Here is a 26287-nt window from a genome sequence, read left to right as displayed (position 1 = left end):
GAGTAGAGTTGTAAACAGCAGGGCTAAGCAATGATAGTGCCCCCAACACAGCCATTCTGCATAGACTGGAAGAAGGTGGTTGTCCTCCTTTCTTTCTACTCTTTTTTGGGGGATGGTGGAGGGAGGCTCTAGGTATTCAAAAAAGTCTGGCAAAATACTAGTGGTGGCTCAGACTGTAATCCCAGTGACTCAGGTGGGAGGATCACTTGAGCAAAGGAGTTCAAGGCTACAGTGAGTTTTGATACCCCTGCACTATAGCCTGAGCAACCGAGTGAGACCCCATCTCTAAAAAACAAAAAACAAAGCACCAGGCGTGGTGGCTTACACCTGCAATCCCAGCACTTTGGGAGGCTGAGGCCGGTGGATCACCTGAGGTCAAGAGTTCAAGAGCAGCCTGGCTAACATGGCGAAACCCCGCCTCTACTAAAAATACAAAAATTAGCTGGGTGTGGTGGCACACGCCTGTAGTCCCAGCTACTCAGGAGGCTGAGGCAGGAGAACTGCTTGAACCCGAGAGGCGGAGGTTGCAGTGAGCTGAGATCACGCCACTGCACCCCGGCCTAGATGACAGAGCGAGACTCCATCTCAAAAAAACAAAAAGCAAACAAACAAAAAAGCATCAGCTGAACCAGGCTAAGAAAGAGACTTTAGAGAACAAACACAACAAAGAACACAGAATTTAGAAAGAGTTTAGAATAGTCACTAAACAACTACAACTCACAGCAAACAACAAAAACTCAGAAGGAAGGGTCTGATTTCCGGAGTCACCACATGATAATATTCAAAACATCTGGTTTTCAACGAAATGTTACAAAACATGCAAAGAAATAAAAGCAGTATGGTACATACACAGGAGAAATTAACAAAGAGACTGAGAAGAAGAATAGACATTGGATTTACTAGACAAAGATTTTAGATCAACTGTCTTAAATATGTTCAATGAGCTAATGGAAACGATGGACAAAGAATAACAAGAAGCCTGGGTAACATAGCGAGACCCCCTCTCTACAAGAAATAAAAATAAATTAGCCAGGCATGGTGGCACTTCTCCCAGGCTACTTGGGAGGCTGAGGTGGGAGAATTACTTGAGCCTGCAAGGTCAAGGCTGCAGTGACCCATGATTACAATACTGCTCTCCGGCCTGGGCAATAGAGCGAGACCCTGTCTCAAAAAAAAAAAAGAAAAAGAAAAAGAAAAGAAAAAGGAAAAAGAATGACAAGAAACCAGGAGAACAAGGTCTCAACAAACAGAAAACCAACAAAGAGACAGAAAGTATAAAAAAGAATCAAATAGATATTCTGGAGCTGAAAAGTACAATAACTAAAACAAAACAAAAAAAAACTTCACTAGAGAATTTCAATGGCAGATTTGAACTGACAGAACAATCAGCCAACTTGAAGATAGGTCAGTTGAATTTATCCAGTCTGAAGAATAGAAAGAAAAAAGAATGAAGGGCAATCAACAGAGTCTAAGATGCCTATGGAACCATCAAGCACACCAACATACATATAACTGGAGTTGTAGAGGCAAGAGAGAAAAGGGAAGAATATTTGAAGAAATAATGATGGAAAACTTCCCAAATTTGAGAAGACACAAATCTAAACACCCAAGAAGCTCAATAAGCTTCAAGAAAAATAAAGAGATCCACACCAAGACATGTTGTAATCAAACTGTCAAATGACAAAAAGAATCTTAAAGCTGCAAGAAAGCAGTGAGTTGGATAAGCACTGTGGCTCAAGCCTGCAACCCCAACACTTTGGGAGGCCAAGGCAGGAGGGTCACTCAAATCCAGGAGTTTGAGACCAGCCTGGGAAACACAAGGAGACCTCATCTCTACAAATAATTTAAAAATTATCCGAGTGTGGTGGTACACACCTGTGGTCCCAGCTACTCAGGAGGCTGAGGAAGGAGGATCAGCTGAGCCTGGGAGGTCAAGGCTGCAGTGAGCCATGATCACGCCACTGACTTCAGTCTGGGGACAAAACAAGACCGGGTCTCAAAAGGAAAAGAAAGTGGTTCATCATGTAAAAGGGGTACTTGATAAGATTAACAGCTGACTGGGAGGCCAAGGTGGGCAGATAACGATGTCAGGAGCTCGAGACCAGCCTGACCAACATGGCGAAACTCTGCCTCTACTAAAAATACAAAAATTAGCCAGGTGTGGTGGCGCATGCCTGTAATCCCAGCTATTCAGGAGGCTAAGGCAGGAGAATCGTTTGAACCTGGGATGTGGAGGTTGCAGTGAGCCAAGATTGCACCCCTGCACTCCAGCCTGGGAGACAGTGTGAAACGCAGTCTCAAAAAAACACAAAACAAAAAAAAATTTAAGTTAGCAAGGTGCAGTGGTGTGTGCCTATAGTCCCAGCTACTCAGGAGGCTGAGGCAGGAGGATCACTTGAGCCCAGGAGGTCAAGAATATAGTGAGCTATGATCACACCACTGCACTCCAGCCTAGGCAACAGAGCAAGACCCTATCTCTTTAAAAAAAAAAAAAAAAAAGAAAAGGACGGGCGTGGTGGCTCACCCTGTAATTCCAGCACTTTGGGAGGCTGAGGTGTGCAGGTCATGCAGTCAAGAGATCAAGACCATTCTGGCCAACATGGTGAAACCCCGACTCTACTAAAAATACAAAAATTAGCTGGGGGTGGTGGCGCGCACCTATAGTCCCAGCTGCTCAGAAGGCTGAGGCAGGAGAATCGCTTGAACCCAGGAGGTGGAGGTTGCAGTGAGCCGAGATTATGCCACTGCACTCCAGCCTGGTGAGACAGCCTAGACTCCATCTCCAAAAAAAAAAAAAAAAAAAAGGAAGAAAGAAAAAAAGACAGAAAGAACAGTGAAAGGCCAGAAAAACATATAACATTTAGAAATACATATACACCTAAGAACAGAGCCCCCTGCAAAAGGTGACAGAATTAGGCCGGGCGCGGTGGCTCAAGCCTGTAATCCCAGCACTTTGGGAGGCCGAGACGGGCGGATCACAAGGTCAGGAGATCGAGACCATCCTGGCTAACACAGTGAAACCCCGTCTCTACTAAAAAATACAAAAAAAAACTAGCCGGGCGAGGTGGTGGGCGCCTGTAGTCCCAGCTACTCGGGAGGCTGAGGCAGGAGAATGGCGTAAACCCGGGAGGCGGAGCTTGCAGTGAGCTGAGATCCGGCCACTGCACTCCAGCCTGGGCGACACAGCGAGACTCCGTCTCACAAAAAAAAAAAAAAAAAAAAAAAAGGTGACAGAATTAAAAGGAGAAATAGTTCAAAAACAGCTAGTCTTAGATACCCTACTTCCTTTATTTCTTTCTTTCTTTCTTTCTTTTTTTTTTTTTTGAGACAGGGTCTCACTCTTGTTGCCCAGGCTGGAGTGCAGAGGTGCAGTCTCAGCTCACTGCAACCTCCACCTCCCGGGTTCAAGCAATTCTCCTTTCTCCTGCCTCAGCCCCCCGAGTAGCTGGGATTACAAGTGCCCGCCACCACGCGTGGCTAATTTTTGGTGGGGTTTTTTTTGTATTTTTAGTAGAGACAGGGTTTCACCATGTTGGCCAGGCTGGTCTTGAACTCCTGGCCTCACGTGATCCGCCCACCTCGGCCTCCCAGATTGCTGGGGTTACAGGCGTGAGCCCCTGTGACCAGTTAATACCCTACTTTCAATAATAAATACGACAACTAGGCAGAAGATCCACAAAGATATTCTCCAACATAGACCATATGTTAGACCACAAAAAAGTCTCAATAAATTTTAAAAGACTGAAAGCATTCCAAGTATCTTCTCTGACCACATGGAGTGAAACTTCACAGAAGGAAAACAGGAACAAATATATAGAAATTAAACAGCACTTTTTTTTTTTTTTTTGAGACAGAGTCTTGCTCTGTTGCCCAGGCTGGAGTGCAGTGGCACAATCTCGGCTCATTGCAACCTCCACCTCCCGGGTTCCAGTGAGTCTCCTGCCTCAGCCTCCTGAGCAGCTGGGACTACAGGTGTGCGCCACCACACCCAGATAATTTTTGTATTTTTAGTAGAGACAGGGTTTCACCATGTTGGCCAGGCTGGTCTCGAACTCCTGACCTCGTGATCCACCCACCTTGACCTCCCAGAGTGCTAGGATTACAGGCGTGAGCCCCCATGCCCAGCCCAACACACTCTTAAATAGCCAATGGGTCAAAGAAGAAATCACGAGGGATAAAAGAAAATACCTTGACACAAATAATACCAAAAACACAACACACCAAACTTACTAGGATACAATTCAGGAATTAGATGACTTAAAATTGATAACACAGCAATGCTATCCAAAGCAATCTTACAGCCACAATGCAATCTCTATTAAAATTCCAGGGTTTTTTTGTGTTTGTTTTTTGTTTTTTTGCAGAAATGGAAAAGGCTATCCTCAAGTTCATATGGAATTTTAATTAGAGGCTCCAAATAGCTAAAACAATCTTGAAAAAGAGATCAAAACAGGAGGACTCATACTTCCCAATTTCAAAACGTACTAAGCACTGGCAATTAAGACAGTGTGGTAATGGCATAAGGAAAGACATACAGACCAATGAAATAAAATTTAGAGTACAGAAACCAGCCTATACATGAAAGGCCAATTGATTTTCAACAAAGGACCCAAGAACGTTCACGGAGAAAGAACAGCCTCTTTACCAAATGGCTCTGGGGTGACTGGATTTCCATCTACCAAAGGATAAAGTTAGACCCTGACCTTACACTATATACAAAAACTAACCCAAAATGTACCACAGAGCTAAACGGAAGAACTGGAACTCGAGAGCTCTTAGCTGGACACGGGAGCCCACACCTGTAATCCCAGCACTTCGGGAGGCCGAGGCGGGTGGATTGTTTCAGCACCAAAGTTCGAGACCAGCCTGGGCAACATGGTGAAATCTCATCTCTACCAAAAACACAAAAAGTCAGCTGAGCAGGGTGGCGCGTGCCTGGAGTCCCAGCTACTTAGGAGGCAGAGGTTGCAGGGGGCCAAGATCACGCCACTGCATTCCAGCCTGGGCAACACAGTGAGACCCTGTCTCAAAACAAAAACAAAAACAAAAACAAAAAAGATTGTAATGTTCTTAAAAGAAAACATAGAGATGAATCTTCATGACTTTATATTTTTTAATGGATTCTTAGATATGGCACCAAGAGCTAAGCAACAAAATAAATTGGACTGAATCAAAATGTAAAACTATTGTACATCAAAGGACATTATGAAGAAAATGAAAGGCCAACATACAGAATGGGAGATATTTATTTGCAAACCATACATCTGATAAAGGCCTAGTATCAAGGATATAAAAAGACCTCTTAGAACTCAACAACAACAAAAAACACAAAAAACTCAATTAAAAAATAGGCAAATGACTTGAAGAGACATTTCTCCAGAGCAGTTATATGGCCAGCAAATGCAGTTATATGGCCAGCAAATACATAAAAAGATACTCAAAATCAGCCAGGCGCAGTGGCTCACACCTGTAATCCCGGCACGTTGGGAGGCCAAGGTGGGTAGATCACCTGAGGTCAGGAGTTCAAGACCAGCCTGCCAACATGGTGAAACCCCGTCTCTATTAAAAATACAAAAATTAGTTGGGCATGATGGTGAATGCCTGTAATCCCAGCTACTCGGGAAGCTGAGGAGGGAGAATCACTTGAACCCCGGAGGTTGCAGTGAGCCAAGATCGCGCCACTGCACTCCAGCCTGGACAACTGAGCAAAAACTGTCTCAAAAAAAAAAACTCAAAATTATTCATCATTTAGGAAAATGCTAATTGAAATCACAATGAGATACTACTTCGCACCAACTAGGTTATACTATACTGGGAGAAAAAAGGAAAATAAGTAGGAAATAGCTTTTTCTAAAACATGTAGAGAAATTGGAACCATCATATACTACTGATGAGAATGTAAAATGGCTCAGCCACTGTGGAAAAGTTTGATAGTTTTGTATCAATATCATATATATATACACACACATACACAATGGAATATGTATATATACATATAATGAAATTATTCAGCCATGAAAATAATGTGTGCTACAAAGTGGATGAACCTAAAAAACAGTATGCTAAAAAAAGAAGCCAAACACAAAAGACAACATATTATATGATTTCATTTAATGAAATATCCAGAATAGGTAAATCCACAGAGACAGAAAGTAGGTTGTTGGTTTCCAAGGTCTGCATGTCGTTGGGAACAAGGAGTCATGGCCTAATAGATCAAGATTTCTTTAGAGGTGATAAAAATGTTTTGGAACTTGTACAACACTGTGAATGTACTAAATGTCACTAGATTGTACACTTTAAAATGATTAATGTTATGTAATTTCACGTTGATTAAACACCTAAGGAAATCTGAATATGCTATGGGCTTCAGTTAATACTAGTGCATCAATATTGGTTCATTAATTTTTAACAAATGTACCACACTAGTGTAAGATGTTAACGGGAAAGCTGGGTGTGCAGTTTATGGGAACTCTCCGCGCTATCTTCACAGCTTTTCTATACAGCTAAAACTAATATAAAATAAACATTTACTTGAAAGAAACTTTGTCTCCCAGTTAAGTGAACTTTCACACATACAAGTTACATGAAAAAAAATAATAAAAAGATCATATACAACTACATCTAAAATGAAGATGCTTTTAGGGCTTTCAATATCAAAACTCAAAGCCTTCCAAAAGCTTAAACATCAGCCTGAAACCTTGAAGGATAGTAATAAGCTACAGCAAAATTCCCTTCAATCAAATTTTCACATTGAAAGAAAAGATCGATCCCTACATGGATGAGTTATCTTCTAGGATAAATCATGTTTTAAGAAAATCCTTAGATATTAAAATCTATATTCAGCACAACTTAATGACCTGATTTCAGTCTTATACCATGAATATTCAAATTAGTTGTACACTTACTACTTGTATTCTAAAAGTCTACAGAAAGTTTTCAAAAGATTTAATGAAGTCTCTACCTATTTTTCCTTCAGTCATACAGGCAGTATACTAAACAGGAACACCTAAAAATTATTAATAACTGAAGAAATATGTTTTATGTTGGTAGTATAAATTCTCATTAGCCATTACAGTTAACTTTTTTAATGATCAAGAACGTGGGGGTCAGGCACAGTGGCTCACATCTGTAATCCCAGCACTCTGGGCGTCTGAGGTGACAGGATCGCTTGAGGCCAGAAGTTAGAGACCAACCTGGGCAACACAGCAAGACCCCATCTCTAGTATTAAATAAATAAATAGATAAATAATTTTTTAAAAACAGAATTTTTTTAAAATTAATTAATTATTTATTTATTGGGATATGGGAATTTTTAATTAATTAATTAATTATTGGGATATGGGAAGGCTACATATCCAAAAGAAATGAAAACAGGATCTCAAAGAGATATTTGGACATCTGTGTTCATTGCAGCATTATTCACAATCAACAGTAACCCAAATGTCCACCTACTGATGAATGGATCAATAGTGCTATATACAGTTTAGCCTAAGCTAACTGACTCAGTGTGTTAGTAACAATGGAGTATTACTCAGCCTTGAGAAAGATGGAAATCCTGCCATATGCCATAACATGGATGAACTTTTAAGAAACTATGCTAAGTAAAACAAGCCAGTGACAAAAAGGTAAATACTGTATAATTTCACCTATATGAGGTATCTGAGGTCATCAAACTCATAGAAGAGTGGTGGTTGCCAGGGAGTAGGGAGGGGGGAAAGGCGAGTTCAGTGAGTATAGAGTTTGTTTAAGATGAGTAAATTCTAGGGACTTGCTGCACAACCGTTTACATATCGTTAACACTACTATACTGTAATGCATACTTAAAAATGGTTAAGGTAGTAAATATTACAGGGTTTTTGCCACAATTTTTAAAATGTGAGAAGGCACTGTGGCAGATATTATTGCAAAAACATTCCCTGCCCCTTTCACTGTGGGTCCAGAGTCCAACTTAGCCATGACTTGCTTTGGCCAATAAAAGGCGAAAATAGCGTGTGTAGTTTGGATGTTTGTTCCCTCCAAATCTCATATTGAAATTTGATCCCCGGTATTGGAGGCGGAGCCTAGTGGGAAGTGTGTGGGTCATAAGGACAGATCCCTCATGAACATCCAGATGCTGTCCTCGCTCATATTCTTACCATGAGATCTGACTGTTAAAAAGAGCCTGGCACTTCTTCCCCTCCCTCTTGTTCCCCCTCTCACCATGTGAAACCTGCTCCCCTTCACCTTCTGCCATGATTTGAAGCTCCCTGAGGTCCCCTCGCCAGAAGCAGATTCTGGCGCCAAGCTTCTGGCACAGCCTGCAGAACTCTAAGCCAAGTAAACCTATTTTTCTCATAAATCACCCAGCTTCAGGTATTCTTTTATAGCAATGTAAAATGGACTAATACAACATGTGGTTCTACCATCTCTGTTTTCTCTCTGCTTTGAGACCCATCTGTCCCAGCTTGGAGAGATTCCTTCAGGATCCTAGAATGAACAGAATGTGGAGCACACCAGTGGTCAACCCTCCCAGGACGTATAACATGAGCCATGCTGAGGCTGAGATTGCCATCTTGAAGTTGCATTCTGCAGCCTGCTTTTTAGCCTAAGCTAACTGACTTAGTGTGTTAGTAACAAATATCTGTTGATGAAACAAAAAGCTCATCAACCTTACTTAATTCCTCAAGAAATTCCCATGTATAATGAAGCAGGAATTAGCAAGATCCTAAATGGACCATGACTTATCATTAAAGTACAAATTAACAAACCAACTCGTGGCCATTATTGGTGATCAACAAATTCTTTCATCTTCACTCCTGGGCTGTGATCCTCAGTAGCCACATTTAGCTCAAGTCTTGCTTGCTAAAATTATTAACCCAGAGTCAGACAGAAGGAGCTACACAGGAGTGAAATGTTTATTGCCATCATTTATTAAGCCACAATAATTTCATGGATTATTGCTGGTTATGGTCATATCATGAATAATTGTTTTAATAAGTACAAAATAAATATAAAAGAATATAGCATCTGTGATCAATAAAAATAGCAGCTGATTCTGTTAAGAAAGAAATAGAACATGAAATCAGGTCAATTAAAAACCATAGGCCTGGCCGGGTGCAGTGGCTCACGCCTGTGATCCCAGCACTTTGGGAGGCTGAGTTGGGCAGATCACGAGGTCAGAAGATCGAGACCATCCTGGCTAACACGGTGAAACCCAGTCTCTACTAAAAAATACAAAAAATTAGCCAGGCGTGGCGGCAGACACCTGTAGTCCCAGCTACTCCGGAGGCTGAGGCAGGAGAATGGCGTGAACCCAAGAGGTGGAGCTTGCAGTAAACTAAGATCACCACTGCACTCCAGCCTGGGCGACAGAGCGAGACTCCGTCTTAAAAACAAAATAAAACAAAACAAAAAAACACCCACAGGCCAGGCACAGTGGTTTATGCCTGTAATCCCAACACTTGGGGAGGCCAAGGCGGGCGGATCACAAGGTCAAGAGATTGAGACCACCCTGGCCAACATGGTGAAACCCCGTATCTACTAAGAATACAAAAAAATTTAGCAGGGCGTGGTGGCACACGCCTGTAGTCCCAGCTACTCGGGAGGCTGAGGCAGAAGAATTGCTTGAACCCGGGAGACAGAGGTTGCAGTGAGCCGAGATCGCGCCACTGTACTTCAGCTGGGCGACAGTGCAAGTCTCCGTCTTAAAACAAAACAAAAAAACTGTAGTGGCTGGCCACAGTGGCTCACGCCTGTAATCCCAACACTTTTAAGAGGCCAAGGCAAGAGGATCACTTGAACTCAGAATTCAAGACCAGCCTGGACAACATAGTGTGACTCCATCTCTACAAAAAAAACTTGCCAGGTGTGGTGGCATACACCTGTGGTCCCATACTCAGGAGGATGACTTGAACCTGGCAGGCCAAGGCTGCAGTGAGCCATGATTGTGCCACTGTACTCCAGCCTGGGCGACAGAATGAGACCTTCTCTCAAAAAAAAAAAAAAAAAGAAAAAAAAGAAAAAACCTTAGTGATACAAGTCTTCTACCATAAAAGGATCCCTTTCCTAGTATTTTTAAATATGTAAGAAAGGCTGGGCACAGTGGCTCATGCCTGTAATCCCAACGCTTGGTAATTTGAGGCAGGAGGATTGCTTGAGTCCAAGAGTTTGAGATCAGCCTGGACAACATAGCAAGACCCCCGTCTACAAAAAAAAAAAAGGCCAGGTGTTACACACCTGAAGTCCCAGCTACTCAGGAGGCTGAGGTGGGAGGATCACTTGAAAGTGGGAGGTTCAAGGCTGCCGTGAGCCCTAACAGTGCTACTGTACTCAGCCTGGGTGACAGAAACTTTGTCTCCAAAACATAAAAAATAAGTAAACAAATAAATATGCAAGAACATACTGCTGACTCTTGCAATTTGAAATAACTGGTTAGTTAACATCAAAAATTTAAGACTAACCATTACTATTAATAAGCATGTCTAACAGTGGGGAAACATTAAAAGTTAACTATGTGGGCCAGGCGTGGTAGCTCACACCTGTATCCCAGCACTTTGGGAAGCCGAGGCAGGCAGGTCACTTGAGGCCAGGAGTTCGAGACTATCCTGGCCAATGTGGTGAAACCCTGCCTCTACTAAAAATCCAAAAACTGGCCGGGCACAGTGGCTCATGCCTGTAATCCCAGCACTTTGGGAGGCCGAAGCGGGCAGATCACCTGAGGTCAGGAGTTCGAAACCAGCCTGGCCAACATGGTGAACTCCCATCTCTACCAAAAACATAAAAAGTATCCGGGCATGGTGATGCACACCTGTAGTCCTAGTTACTCAAAAGGCTGAGACTTGAGAATCGTTTGAACCCAGGAGGCGGAGGTTGCAGTGAGCGGAGATTTACACCACTGCACTCCAGCCTGGGTGACACATCAAGACCCCATCTCAAAAAAAAAAAAAAAAAACGCGAACCATATGGCTGCCTCCCAGCAACTCTAAGAGACTGCTTCTGCCACCAGCAACACGTTTATATTTTCCAAATGAGAAAAATGGAGTGAGTGCTGAAATATACAGCATAATACAACATACTGGCCATATACAGGGAAGGGTTCACTAAGTGCATTCTTTGAGGTTTTTTGTTTTGGTTTTGTTTTTTGAGATGGAATCTTGCTCTGTCGCCCAGGCTAGAGTGCAGTGGCGTGATCTCAGCTCACTGCAACCTCCGCCTCCCGGGTTCATGCGATTCTCCTGCCTCAGCCTCCCGAGTAGCTGGGACTACAGGCATGTGCCACCACCCCCAGCTAATTAAGTGCATTCTTTTAGCTCAAAAAATAAGATGAAACAAATAATCATATAATGCCCTAAATAAATGAATAAAGACCATCTTTTAACAATATATACTAAAATAAGCAATGTTACTTAAAGAGGACCCCCTTCCTTTTGGCCTTATCAATGAGAAAACCTTGTTTCTAGGCATCTTCGGACAATTAAGAGTATTACACTCAGCAGCCAAGTGCACCTCTAGGCTAAGAACAGATCTTGTCAAGTCTGTTGACAATTCGCAACACAAAATTATTAAATTGCCAAAAACTTTTGCACACCTTAGTAAATATAATTTTAAAAACAATCTCCATACCTCTAGAAGGTAGATTAGTGATTTTGAAAGTGCTTAGTCATGTGATAACTAAAAAACCTAAAAGTCCTTGACACATTTTTGTAAGTAGAATTCAAATAAAGGGCACAAGCACAACCTAGAAGGAAAACAAAAATAGGTCTCAGAGGGAGGTGTGTGAACCTCTTCACATTCAGATTTAGATACAAACTTCCCATGACTTGCATACATGCTTCCTAACCCTACTTCCCATCCTGACTCATCTTCACAACTTCTCAAGTTTTAATTCCAGTTTATTGAATTGAGTGCACTCTTATAAAGCATCTCGACTGAGATATAGATAAGCTACACATAGTATGTATTTCTTTTCTCTTTTTTTTTTTTTTTTTTTTTTGGAGACAGGATCTCGCTTAGTCGCCCAGGCTGGAGTGCAGTGGCACAATCTCAGCTCATTGCAACTTCCACCTCCTGCGTTCATGTGATTCTCATGCCTCAGCCTCCTGAGTAGCCGGGACTATAGGCGTGCACCACCATGCCTGGCTAATTTTTTTGTATTTGTAGTAGAGACAGGGTTTCACCACGTTGGCCAGGCTGGTCTCTCAAACTCCTGGCCTCAAGTGATCCATCCACCTTGGCCTCTCAAAGTGCTGAGATTACAGGCACAAGCCAGCATGCCCGGCCAATAGCATGCATTTCTTATGTCTACTTATATCAGCTTAATATTTAAAAAACAAAAATAAACCCCTGAAGTCCATTTACATGTGATAGTCCCAGGAGCAGTGTAGTATAGGGACTAAGAACGGGGACTCTGGAAGGTTCCAATCAGTTCTGCCACCTTACCATATGATTTTAACTAGACTTTGTCTTGGGGACTCTTATTTCTCATTCCTCATCAGGTAAACAGGATAAAATGAATTAAAAAATTCAAAATGCTCAACAGAGCCCAGCAGTTTGCTGCTAACATTATGAAATGCTTACTCTGTGCCAGGCAATAAATAGTGCCTACTATGTTAACATGATGTTAGGTTTAACACAGTGCTCAAACATTACTATTCATAAATAGTATGAATTTATAGATTATGTATAAAGTATTTAAAAATCAGCTATTCGAAACAGTACGTACAGTCTAGGTTTTGAAGTGTTCAGGTGACACAGAAAGGGGAAGCAGCATAGGCAGCCGGTAGCTCCTGCAGGGTGTATAGTATCTGAGAAGCCAGACCCCACCAGCCCCAGTGAAGAAGTAACTTCAAATGCAGTCTGAGTAGAGGGCACAGTGACAAGGTGGGGAGCCTTGGAATAACCTGTGGCCGAAGGCAGTTAGACCTGCTTTCTTCCCTCTCAGAATTCTACAATCCAGAAGAAGACAATATATAATTATATGCCAACAGTGCTAAGCAATTGTGTGATGAGCAGCCAAAGTAAGCTAGTAGGTGTTCCCACAGGCGAGGAAGACAGTGTTGGGCAGGAACAAACAAAAGAGCAAGAGAAAGCTGACACAGGGTGTGCAGGACTCAGACGCTAACACCTCCCCTGGGAGCAGTGGCAACGAATAGACAGTAAATGAACGCAAATGTTGTTCTCAAACCCACAGCTGTTAGTGCCTCATGTGGCATATTGGGAGCACGTTATTGGCACTGGCTACATTACAAACTTGTCTCCTGTCTTCCCCCAAAATGAGCAGACTCAGCACAATTCACCGATGATGCACGTGGAGATAAAGAACTACAAGTACTGGCCGGGCGCGGTGGCTCAAGCCTGTAATCCCAGCACTTTGGGAGGCCGAGGCGGGTGGATCACAAGGTCAGGAGATCGAGACTATCCCGGCTAACATGGTGAAACCCCGTCTCTACTAAAATACAAAAAACTAGCCGGGCGCGGTAGCGGGCGCCTGTAGTCCCAGCTACTTGGGAGGCTGAGGCGGGAGAACGGCATGAACCCGGGGGGCGGAGCTTGCAGTGAGCCGAGATAGCGCCACTGCACTCCAGCCTGGGAGACACAGTGAGACTCCGTCTCAAAAAAAAAAAAAAAAAAAAAAGAACTACAAGTACTTTAAAGAAGCAAAGCAGTAAAACGGGCTGGGACTCCCTATCTTTGTAGTTCAGTGTATTGACCACAAATCAAACTAGGCAACTTCCTTATTTTTTTCTTTTTCCTTCTTGCCCCCACAAAGCTTACTCTAGCAACTTTCTTAAATAAAGGTATATTCCAGACCCTTCTCTCTTATGGTGGGAATGCTAAATAAATGAATTTTTGGAGCTGCATGTGGATTGCTTCATCAATAGAAAGACATATTCAAATCAATTTACCAAATAATTTATGAAAGTTACAACAGGAAAAACTACATGAGAAAGGAAAAAAGCAGAAATATAAAACAGCCTTTTCACTTTTACATGTTTTTTACAACTGTTGGTATACTTTACCTCGGAAAAGAGGTGTACAGCATGGAAATACAATTCAAACCCATGCATCTTGTTAGCAATTTTTTTTTTTGAGACGGAGTCTCACTGTGGCCAGGCTGGAGTGCAGTGGCATGATCTCAGCTCACTGCAACCTCCGCCTCCAGGGTTCAAGCGATTCTCCTGCCTCAGTCTCCTGAGTAGCTGTGACTACAGGCGTGTGCCACCACACCCAGCTAATTTTTGTATTTTTGGTAGAGACAGGGTTTCACCATGTTGGCCAGGATGGTCTCGATCTCTTGACCTCATGACCCGCCAGCCTTGGTCTCCCAAAGTGCTGGGATTACAGGCCTGAGCCTCCGCGCCCGGCCACTGTTAGCAACTTTTATAAAATGTCTGGGTAAGGATAAGTCTGTTTTAGGCCAAAAACAATATACCTATAGATTTCATCTATATAACATTAATCTTCTTGGGTGATCCAGAACTAGACTAATCTGTAAGAATAAAACCATAAAGGTAGGCCGGGCGCGGTGGCTCAAGCCTGTAATCCCAGCACTTTGGGAGGCCGAGGCGGGTGGATCACGAGGTCAGGAGATCGAGACCATCCTGGCTAACATGGTGAAACCCCGTCTCTACTAAAAATACAAAAAACTAGCCGGGCGAGGTGGCGGGCGCCTGTAGTCCCAGCTACTCGGAGGCTGAGGCGGGAGAATGGCGTGAACCCGGGAGGCGGAGCTTGCAGTGAGCCGAGATCGCGCCACTGCACTCCAGCCTGGGCGACACAGCGAGACTCCGTCTCAAAAAAAAAAAAAAAAAAAAAAAAGAATAAAACCATAAAGGCAAAATCTTACACAAGAATTTATGAATGTATGCCTTTATATTGTTCAACTACATAATCTAATATAGCGTTTCTTAAAAAAGACTAAAACTTATAAATCGTTAACACAAAAATATCTAGGATACCCAACCATCTTTTTTTTTTTTTTTAATGAGACAGAGTCTCTCGCTGTGCCGCCCAGGCTGGAGTGAGTGGCACAATCTCGGCTCACTGCAAACTCCGCCTCCCGAGTTCACGCCATTCTCCGGCCTCAGCCTCCCAAGTAGCTGGGACTGCACGCGCCAGCCAACAAGTCCGGCCAATTTTTTTTTTTTTCCTGTATTCTTAGTGGAGATGGGGTTTCACCATGTTAGCCAGGATGTTCTCGATCTCCTGACCTTGTGATCCGCCCGCCTCAGCCTCCCAAAGTGCTGGGATTACAGGCGTGAGCCACCACGCCCACAGACACCCATTCATCTTACATCTCACTAAGGGCTACCTAGAGGCAGCCCAACAGCAACTGTAGCCTTCAGTAATACTCAGCAATATTATCAACGCTTCTATCGTTAGTTTCTTCAATTTTTTTTTTTTTTTTTTGAGGCTGAGTCTCCCTCTGTCCCCCAGGCTGGAGTGCAATGACGCAATCTCGGCTCACTGCAACCGCCGCCTCCCGAGTGCTAGCAATTCTCCTGCCTCAGCCTCCTGAGTAGCTGGGATTATGGGCGCCCGCCACCACGTCCAGCTAACTTTTGTATTTTCAGTAGAGACAGGGTTTCACCATGTTGGTCAGGCTGTTTCGAACTCCTGATCTCAGGTGATGCACCCGCCTCAGCCTCCCAAGTGCTGGGATTACAGGCGTGAGCCACCGCACCCGGCAAGTTTCTTCAATATTTTTTAAAGAGTTGAGGTCTTTGTCATTCAGGCTGAAGTGCAGTGGTGCTATCATGTCTCACTGTAGCCTCAAACTCCTGGCCTCCAGTGATCCTCCTGCCTCAGCCTCCCATGTAGCTGAGACTATAGGGGCAGGCCGCCAGATGAGGTCTCACTATGTTGCCCAGGCTGGTCTTGAACTCCTGGCCTCAAGTGATTCCCCACCCTCAGCCTCCCGAAGGGATTACAGGCACGAGCCACCTCACCAGGCTCTGTTTTTTTTGGTGTTTTTTTTTTTTTTTTTTTTTTTTTTTGAGACGGAGTCTGGCTCTGCTGCACAGGCTGGAGTGCAGTGGCCTGATCTCAGCTCCCTGCAAGCTCCGCCTCCCGGATTCACGCCATTCTCCTGCCTCAGCCTCCTGAGTAGCTGGGACTACAGGCGCCCACCACCACGACCAGCTAATTTTTTTGTAGAAACAGGGTTTCACCATGTTAGCCAGGATGGTCTCGATCTCCTGACCTTGTGATCCGCCCGCCTCGGCCTCCCAAAGTGCTGGGATTAGAGGCGTGAGCCACCGCGCCCAGCCCAGGTTCTGTTCTTTCAAATGTTTACTGAGGTGTAGTTTCAAGAGTTGAAGTGTATAAAAACCTATAGTTTTATAACTTTATAGTTACTTCATAATAATGCCATATAAAATGTATCAATTTCCTCAAAACCCAAACAATGTAGTTTCAACATCCTTGTGACTGCATATAAAATGATCAAACTCATTTCAACTTATACATTATGTGCTGGTACAGATGCTTATCCACTGTGTGATTTACTCATTATTTTAATATCTCTTGCAAATTGCTTTATCTTATACAGCCACGTAACAAATGGAACCTGGATATTACCCTTCTGTTAGCACCATTTATTCATTACACGAATATATTTTGAGCACCTTTATTGAGCATTTACAGAACGTAAGGTATTAAACTCATATAGTCTTCCAGATAGAAATACTCCTGGCTCTCCTGGAGCTTACAGTCTACAGAGTTCAGTATAAGTCAGCAGAAAGACACCCCAAACACATGCAGGACTAAGAGCCACGAAACCTCGACCTAGTCCCCGCTCTCACACTACTGAGCTGTGCGATCGTTGGGAGGTCGCCTCACTAATCACTCTAAGCCTCAGCTGCCTGATCTGTAAAATGTAGGTTTGAACCCGTGGTCACAACCTTCCCAGCTTTAAGCAGCCGGAGACTGCAAGCAAATTTTAGCGTCTCATTCCACTATGTGCTCTCAACACCTAGCAAGTAGTATGCTGGATAAATGAAAGGCAGTGAAGGCACAACTTCAGCCGCAGAACACGCCCAGAAGTCATTTCTTGCTCTTCGGCTGTCTCTGCAGGGCATCTTTTACCAGGGCCAGGGCGATCTGCAGTAATGGAGCAGACACTGTGCGCTCCCTTCCCTCTCGCACTCGGTGGAACTCAAGGCCCTCATCCCCCCTCCTTTCCTCTCGGAACCAGGGACTCGGCAGCCCGCCAGGAGGATGGCAGTGGCCGTTGACCCGGCCTCCCCAGCGACCCGGGCCGCGCTCCCGCCCACACTGCACCTGCCGCAAGGACTGTCTCCCGCGCCGCTCCCGCCTGTCACGTGACAGGCCCCCACCCCGGCCGGGGCCGGTTTTTGGCGCGCGGCAGTGACGTCAGCATCCTGTCAGCCGCAGCCCCCGCCGCTGCCAGACCGACCTCGCGTTTTCAACTCCGCCCCGCCCGCCGCGCCGTTAACGGGCCCCGGCTGCCCCGCGTCCCGCCCGCCCGCGCCGCTCACCTTGAGGTGGCCGCTGTCTGGGCTGCTCGCTTCCTCCTCGTCCTCACCTCCCGAGGCGGCGGCGGAGGCCGAGGCGGCGGGCGGGGGCGCGCCCCGGCCACGAAGCCCCGAGTGCTCGGCGGCTGCGGCGGCAGGCAGGGCGGCAGAGGCGGCGGCCCCCGCGGCCCCGGGGCTGAGCGTCACGTTGTGTGCGTTCTCGCCCCAGCGCCACGGGTACACCATGAAGTCGCTGAAGCCGGGGCTGGTGGGGATGAGCGGCGGCGGCGGCTCCGGCTCCCCTCCACCGCCGCACGTAGGCTTGATCGGGGTCGTCCTGATGACCGACACCAGCACCCGCTTCGGGGAGTCGTGGCAGAAGATGACGGGCGGCGGCGGCGGCGGCGGGTTCTCCGCCATGGGCGCCTCCACGCCCCGGATCATCGCCCGGCCCGACCCGCAGCTCCGGCGGCCCCGGGCCGCACCCCTGAGCACCGCTCTGCCCCCGCTCGCTCTGCTCCGAGTCGCCGGCTCAGTCCTGCCGGCTCATGGCAGACGGACGTTTCCCGGAATCCTGCGCAGCAGCCACCTACCGAGGGGAGCGGCCGGCACCGGCGGGCAGGGCTGGACCCCAGCCCCAGGCGAGCGCGCCCTCCGCTCTTTGTACTCCGCGGCGCAGGCTGCAGCGGCGGGAAGCGGCGGGCGGCCCGGCCCTCGCGGTGACAGGAAAGCAGGACGCGCAGCGCTGAGCCCCCAAAAATAACAACCTGCCGCCGCGGTGCCTGCCCCGGCTTTTCCCGCGTTACATTTCGCGCCTGGGCGGAACCAGTCGCCGCGAGGCCGCTGCCCGCTGGCCGCACCGGAGAGTGACAGGCGGCGGCAGCCAATGGCCGGGCCCGGCCTTCTTTCCAGCCGGCCGGGGCGGGGCCGGGGCTGCGCGCGGGTCCTTCCCACTTCGCCATTGGCCGCCGCTCTTGTATTTTTTTCTGTCTCGAGGGCCAACAGCGTTCGAAACTCCAGCGGAGCGCGCGGCGCCGGCACTCGCCCGGACACACCCGCCTGCCGCCCCGCCCCACCGTCCCTCCGTGTGGTTCGTCCGGGCCAGGGCGACTGGGCGGCGGGGAGGGCGGCAGGCGGGCGGCTGATTGGACAGCGGCGGGGCGGGGCCGGAGCGATCGTTGGGCGGTGGAGGCGCGCGCCCCGCTCGGCCCCGCCCGCCGTTGGTTGTTGGGCCGCGGTTCCCGCGCGCAGGGCGTTTAAAGGGCTGGGGCCCCGCCGCGCGTCCCGCCCCGCCCTGGGTCCCACCACCCGCCGGGCCGCTGGAGTCTGCTGCGGGGGGTGCTGGTGGGCACCCGGCGTGCCTGGTTTCTTAATCGAGTTCCGTCCGCCCAGCTGTTGCTCGCGCTGTGAACCAGCCCTGTCAGCACCGCCCCGACTTCCCCGGCCGATAGTGGGCCTCCGCTTCCCCGTCTGTGCAAAGGGGAGAGTCCAGGAAGTGGCCTCCGAAGTCCCCGCGGGCCGCTGGCGGCGCGGAGGCCACAAGAGCCGGGCGAGTGTCCGCTCTCTGGACTGATGCCGCCAAGTCGCCTCGGGGATCCCCCCCCCAGCCCGGCGACCCCGCCCTGCCGAGCGGCTGCTCCGGGGGTCGGGGCGGCGCCCCACTCTGCTCTGCCCCCACCTGCCCCGGCCGCGTCCTCGTACTCGCGCCGGGACGCGCGGAGCCCCGGCGTCCTCTCCCAGCCCCGCCTGGCGGGCGCCGACCGCGGCCCGGGTGGGGCTCGCAGGCGGCAGAGGAGGGACCGGCCGGAGGGGGTGCCCAGCTTCCTCCCCGCTAGATGTGGACTGGGGAGCTGCGGTTTGTTCTTGTGAATACAGATTCCCAGGCACCGCCTGACTCGCGGTAGGGGCTCGATAAATATTTATTGAATGGATGAATGAATATCCAGTGGTTAAGGGTTAGAATTGGTAATTAAGTTAGAACACGACTGCATAATAACCGATAACTAAGCTGAATAGCTTTTCTCTGTGAAAGACACACAGAAATGCACAGCTATGCCTAAATTAAGGCACAATTGTTTAAAAACAAAGGAAACTCTTTGTGTGCTGATACGAACAATTTCAAAAATGTATTTTTATTTTAAAAGGCAAAACAAGCAATAGTGTGATTTTATGTAAAATTGTTAAACTGGGGAAAATACACGTGTTTACTTTTAGACTTACATAAAATATCTGGCAAGATGCAAAAGAAACTAATGGATCATGGAGGGAAATTATGTGGCTGGGAACAGAAGTGAAAAGATTTCAAGAAATACAACATAAACTCTTTGTATCTTTTGAACTTTGAACCAAGTGAAAGTATCCTTTTAAGAAATGAAACAGTATATAGCCTCCATTTTCTGGAGGCTTACTACAAAAATAGCATATATGTACTGATACACAATAATACATATGGATGTTTCACAGTTCACTCAACAATTGGGTAAGGAAGATATATTTCCCATTTTATAAATGAGAAAAGTTGAGGCTTGTACAAGGTTACATAATAAATCCTTTGGAAGAATGAGTCTGTACTGCCTGTGGGTTATATCTCAGTGTCTGCTGAGCAGAAGAAGGAAAAGGCTGAAAAATGGGACTCACACATTTCTGAGTCCCGTTTCTCATATTCCAAAACTTTCGGAGTTTAGTGGCAAATTTCATAGGGTAATGGTTGATCTAGAAAGCTGAAAGTTCAGCTCTACTTTCACCTAATTCAGTAAGCGTTCATTTTGTTTTTAGTTTAATACCAAATAATTGTAACATATTTCTCTGAATCAGTTGGAAGGGAAATGTTATCCATCTATTTTATACTTGACAGGTAGTGTAAAGAAAAAAGTGATCTATCCATCATGGACACTCGAATTAGGGGTTGAGCAAAATCCGACAGATTAATCACCAACAAATAGTTACTGTTTAACATCCAGAGCATGCCCCAGAGGGCAAGATGAATCATCCAGCACAGGATGCTGACTTTCTGCTTCTAAAAATTGCCCTTCATCAACAGTAACCTGGCAACTCCACTTGCTCTCTTCCCCAAGAGAATGAAAGACATGCCAGGAATGTGTGAACTGGGCAGAGGGTGATTCCAGGAGCAAAGCTGAGGTCATACCAGATCTTTGCTTGTTTGGCTCCATTTTCGTGCAGTGAGGAGGCTGTCTGAAGTGTGTGGATCACATTCCCGATGTCTTTGTTCTGTCTCAGATATAATTAACAGCCCCTAATGTCAGAGGCGTGTGAACCAGAGCAACTCCATCTTAAACAGGAGCTGGGTAAAATGAGGCTGAAACCTACTGGGCTGCATTCCCAGGCGGTTTTAAGGCATTCTAAGTCGCAGCATTAGATAGGAGATCAGCACAAAATACAGGTCATAAACACCTTGCTGATTAAAACAGGTTGCAGTAAAGGAGCCGGCCAAAACTCACCGAAACCAAAATGGCCACGAGAGTGACCTGTGGTCGTCCTCACTGCTACACTCCCACCAGCACCGTGACAGTTCTGACACGCCATGGCAACGTCAGAAAGTTACCCTATATGGTCTAAAAAGGGGGAGCATGAATAATCCACCCCTTGTTTAGCAAATCATCAAAAAATAACCATAAAAATGGGCAACCAGCAGCCCTCGGGGCTGCTCTGTCTATGGAGTAGCCATTGTTTTATTCCTTTACTTTCTCAAACTTGCTTTCACTCTGCACTGCGGACTTGCCCTGAATTCTTTCTTGTTTGAGATCCGAGAACCCTCTCTTGGGGTCTGGATCCGGACCCCTTTCGGGTAACAACAATACATACTAACTCAAAACTACTGAAACCTATCTCAGGATACTTACTATGTTACTAAAGTAGTCTTTTCAACTGTTAAAAATATAGGCCCCTTTGGGCCGGGCGCTGTGGCTCACACCTGTAATCCCAGCACTTTGGGTGGTTGAGGCGGGCAGGTGACAAGGTCAAGAGATCTAGACCATCCTGGCTAACAGGGTGAAACCCCGTCTCTACTAAAAATACAAAAAATTAGCCAGGTGTAGTGGCGGGCGCCTGTAGTCCCAGCTACTCGGGAGGCTGAGGCAGGAGAATGATGTGAACGCGGAAGGTAGAGGTTGCAGTGAGTGGAGATCGCACCACTGCACTCCAGCCTAGGCAACAGAGCGAGACTCTGTCTCAAAAAAAAAAAAAAACAAAAACAAACAAACAAACAAACAAAAAATATATATATATATATAGGCCCCTTCTGATAAAGATATAAACCTCAAACCCCCTTTTTAAAAAATATATTTTAAACTTTCAAGATAAAATTGAAGTAAGATACAGCAGCAGTTATTGAAGCCTATGTAAAACATAACAGGCCAGGGGTGGTGGCTCACACCTGTAATCTCAGCACTTTGGGAGGCCAAGGCAGATGGATCAACTGAGGTCAGGCGATCAAGACCATCCTGGCCAACATGGTGAAACCCCATCTCTACTGAAAATCCAAAAACAATTAGCGGGGCATTGTGGCACACACCTGTAGTCCCAGCTACTGGGGAGGCTGCAGCAGGAGAATCGTTTGAAACCAGGAGGCTGAGGTTGCAGTGAGCCGAGATCGTGCCACTGAATTCCAGCCAGGGCGACAGACTGAGACTCCATCTCAAAACAACAACAACAAAAAATAGCAAGGTTTTTTGTTTCACTTTGTTTTATTTTTAATTTTTTATTTTATTATCTATCTACACATTTATTTTTTTGAGATGGAGTCTCACCCTGTCGCCCAGGATGGAGTGCAGTGACGCGATCTGGGCTCACTGCAAGCTCCACCTCCCAGGTTTACACCATTCTGCCTCAGCCTCCCGAGTAGCTGAGATTACAGGCCCACCACCACTCCTGGCTAATTTTTTTTTGTATTTTTAGTAGAGGTGGGGTTTCACCGTGTTACCCAGGATGGTCTTGATCTCCTGACCTTGTGATCCGCCCATCTTGGCCTCCCAAAGTGCTGGGATTACAGGCGTGAGCCACCGCGCCCGGCTCATTTTTCTTTTTTATTTTTTTGAGAGGGAGTCTAGCTGTGTCGCCCAGGTTGGAGTGCCGTGGCTAGATGTCAGCTCACTGCTGCCTCTGCCTCCTGAGGTGAAACTACTCTCCAGCCTTAGCCTCCTGAATAGCTGGGACTACAGGCATGTGCCACCACACCCAGCTAAGTTTTGTGTTTTTAGTACAGATGAGGTTTCACCATGTTGGCCAGGATGGTTTCCAACTCCTGGGCTCAAGTGATCCTTCCGCCTTGGCCTCCCAAAGTGCTGGCATTACAGGCGTGAGCCACGGTGCCCGGCCCCAGCATTTGGTTTTATTGATGAGAGATACAATGCAATCTCAAGTGAGGACCAAGTGATCTTCCCACCTCAGCCTCCTGAGCAGCTAGAACTATAGCCACGCACGACCACACCTGGCTCATTTTTTATAGAGACGGGTCCCACTATATTACCCAGGCTGGTCTCCACCTCTTGGCCTCAAGCAATCCTCCTCCCTCAGCCTCCCAAAGCACTGGATTATAGGCAGTCCTCAACCTAATTTTTATCTCTCCCCCACTCAACTAGGACTAACGATGCCTTCCTAGCAGCTTGCTTTACATCAGCTAACATCCCATTGGCCAAACAAGCCACGTGGCTCAGCCCAAGACTGGAGAATTATGCCCTGATGTTATGTGGAAGGACACTGCAAAGTTATTTGGCTGAGGGTGTGCATACAAGGGAGGGTGACTAATTGGGCCATGAACACCCTCACAGTGTGGGTGTGTGGATGCCCTCCTGTGGTGCCAGGCTGTTAACTCCAGTACCACATGTTGAAGAGATGCTGAAAGACATGTTCTCCAGGGCACAGGTTTGCAACCCCTGTTGGGAACCGGCCACACAGCAGGTGAGCAGCGGTAAAGAAAAGAAGCGTAACTGCCTGAGCTCTGCCTCCTGTGAGACCAGCGGTGGCTTTAGATTCTCATCGGAGCACAAACCCTGCTGTGAACTGCGCAGGTGAGGGATCTGGGATCTGGGTTGCACGCTGCTTTTGAGAATCTAAGCCTGGTGATTTGAAATGGGACAGTTTCACCCCGAAACCATTCCCTTTGCCCTCTCCATCTGTGGAAAAATTGTCTTCCACCATACGAGTCCCTGGCGCCAAAAAGGGTGGGGACCGCTGCTCCAAGGCACGGTTGCAAGTTTGCACAGGCCCTGCTATGTGACTGAGTCCCACAAAAGTCATATTGTAACCAGAGGACTACAACATCACACCAACTTTAAACATGGGGCCCACGTGAACCTCACGGGAAAGATAATCTCCCCTCATGGGAGCACAGAAAATGCTTCTTGGCTGACAGATGACTGACTATAGACAAATCATTTTTAGCTGCTTACCCGCATCAGGGAGAACCTACCAAACCTTCAATCTGAGATCACCACATTCCTAGTAATATAGGGACGATGGGCCTCCAGAATTGTCAGTGAGACAGCTTGGGAATGACAGTCCGATTCAGAAGGCCATCCCAGGGACTTGCCTTGAAACTATCTTTCCATAGCAAGTATATATATATAATTTTTTTAATTTAAGAGATGAGGACTCACTATGTTACCCAGGCTTGAGTGCAGTGGCTATTCACAGGCACATCATAGCTCACTGCAGCTTCAAACTCCTGGCCTTAAGCGATCCTCCTGCCTTGATCCTCCTGCCTCAGCCTTCTAAGTTGCGGGGACTCCATGGAGCCTAACCACAAGCACGATGTTTTTACTTAAAGCATAAGTTACGTATCAATACAAAATAGTAAATAGTAAATAGTTTTGCAAAACTTACACAAGATTGAGAAAGTTTCTGTCACTCCTACAAATGAATTCTACTGTTACTGCTCACTTCTGGAATTGCTGCTGCTGACACAGGTGGTGATTTGGAGGACTGACCCATCCTCTAAACTTTCCTTGACACCCCCACTGTCATCAAGGATCTGGAGGTTTGACAGTTTGACGCTTCTGTAGTCTTGAAAGTGACTGAGTGGGCCAGGCGCAGTGGCTTTTGCCTGTAATACCAGCACTTTGGGACACCAAGGCAGGCTGATCACTTGAGGTCAGGAGTTCAAGACCAGCCTGACCAAGATGGTGAAACCCCATCTCTACTAAAAATACAAAAATCAGCCAGGCGTGGTGGCGCACACCTGTAGTTTCAGCTATGCGGGAGGCTGAAGGAGAAGAATCTCTTGAACCCAGGAGGCAGAGGTTGTAGTGAGTGGAGATTGCACCACTGCACTCCAGCCTGGGCAACAGAGTGAGACTCTGTTTCAAAAAGAAAGAAAAGAAAAGAGAAAAAAGTAACTGAGTGACTGTGAGGTACTAATGTTGGTTCTCTTATGCTCCACAAAAACATCAGTTTCATTATCTTAGACCCACAATGATCCGTTGTCAGCCGAATATGGAATCAACTTTAAAATGATCTGTGGCTCTACCCGGTAAATTACACGAATTTGACTTGTTAGAATAAAACCCAAAGTAGATTTAAATGAAGCAGTTTAATCAGGGCAGCTGATTCCTAATGCTTCCAAGAAGCACCTAAATCTCGTAGGAGGTCATTGAACTGACTCTTGGGACAGTTTCCCGTTTTATCACACTTAGGATCTGTGGGTGTCTCGAGCGGCCTCGTTGTGAGCTTGTACCGAAGGTAGACAGTACGTTTTGATCCCAGGGAGACTTTCCGTTGTGGTGTTTCATCATGTTTATTGCCATTTAATTAAGGTAAGTAAGGACGTATATATATTTAGTTTAAATTCTATTCCTCCTCAGTTCTGTGTGTCAGAGTTCAACTTTGGAGAGTGGGCTGTCAGTACAATTGTTGTTTTTCTGATATTCTGTCTTTCACTTTTTACTCTGAATTATTTGGGGCTTACAGAAAAGTAGCAAAAATAGTAAAATTTTCGCGTATACCTCACTCAACTTCCCCTAAGGCTAACATCTTACCACAACCATGTATCAAAACCAGGAAATTAGCATGTGTACAATACTATTTATTAAACTACACTCCTTGTTCTATTTTGATCTTTTTTTTTTTTTTCCACTAATGTCTTTTTTTCTGTTCCAAGATCCTGTCTGGATCTTACATAGCATTTAGGGATTATTTGTCCTTAGTCCCCTGCAGTGAGTAACAGTTCTTCAGTGGCTCAGTGGCTCAGTGGCTCCTTGTTTTTCCTTTTTTTTTGAGTCAAAGTCTCGCTCTGTCACCCAGGCTGGGGTGCAATGGTGCGATCTCGGCTCACTGCAACCTCTGCCTCCCGGGTTCAAGCGATTCTCCTGCCTCAGCCTCCTGAGTAGCTGGGATTACAGGCGCCCATCACCACGCTCAGCTAATTTTTTGTATATTTAGTAGAGACGCGGTTTCACTATATTGGCCAGGCTGGTCTCGAACTGCTGACCTTGTGATCTGCCTCAGCCTCCCAAAGTGCTGGGATTACAGGCGTGAGCCACCACACCCGGCCCCTTGTTTTTCATAATTCTGAATTGCTCAGAATTATGAAATTGGCCAGGTGCGGTGGCTCACACCTGTAATCCCAGCACTTTGGGAGGCCGAGGTGGGCGGATCACGAGGTCAGGAGATCGAGACCATCCTGGCTAATACGGCGAAACCCCGTCTCTACTAAAAATACAAAAAATTAGCCAGGTGTGGTGGCGGGTGCCTATAGTACCAGCTACTCGGGAGGCTGAGGCAGGAGAATGGCGTGAACCTGGGAGGCGGAGCTTGCAGTGAGCCAAGATCGCGCCACTGCACTCCAGCCTGGGTGACAGAGCGAGACTCCATCTCAAAAA

General features: G+C 46.5%; 1 protein-coding gene across 1 annotated transcript in view; it reads right to left on the bottom strand.

Annotated features, from left to right (window-relative positions):
• The window catches only part of ZNF367 (zinc finger protein 367), a 32138-nt gene extending 13888 nt beyond the window's left edge, over positions 1 to 18250 (bottom strand). The window contains exon 1 of the mRNA XM_025358584.1: positions 17478 to 18250. Within this exon, the coding sequence (XP_025214369.1) occupies positions 17478 to 17897 (420 nt within the window). The 5' untranslated portion in view covers positions 17898 to 18250. The remainder of the gene's footprint in view (positions 1 to 17477) is intronic.
• Positions 18251 to 26287: the final 8037 nt, after the last annotated feature.

This window comes from Theropithecus gelada, chromosome 15, assembly GCF_003255815.1.
Source record: "Theropithecus gelada isolate Dixy chromosome 15, Tgel_1.0, whole genome shotgun sequence".
NCBI lineage: Eukaryota > Metazoa > Chordata > Mammalia > Primates > Cercopithecidae > Theropithecus > Theropithecus gelada.
The sequence above is the reverse complement of the archived record's forward strand: the minus strand, read 5'-3'. Positions and strand labels throughout refer to the sequence as shown.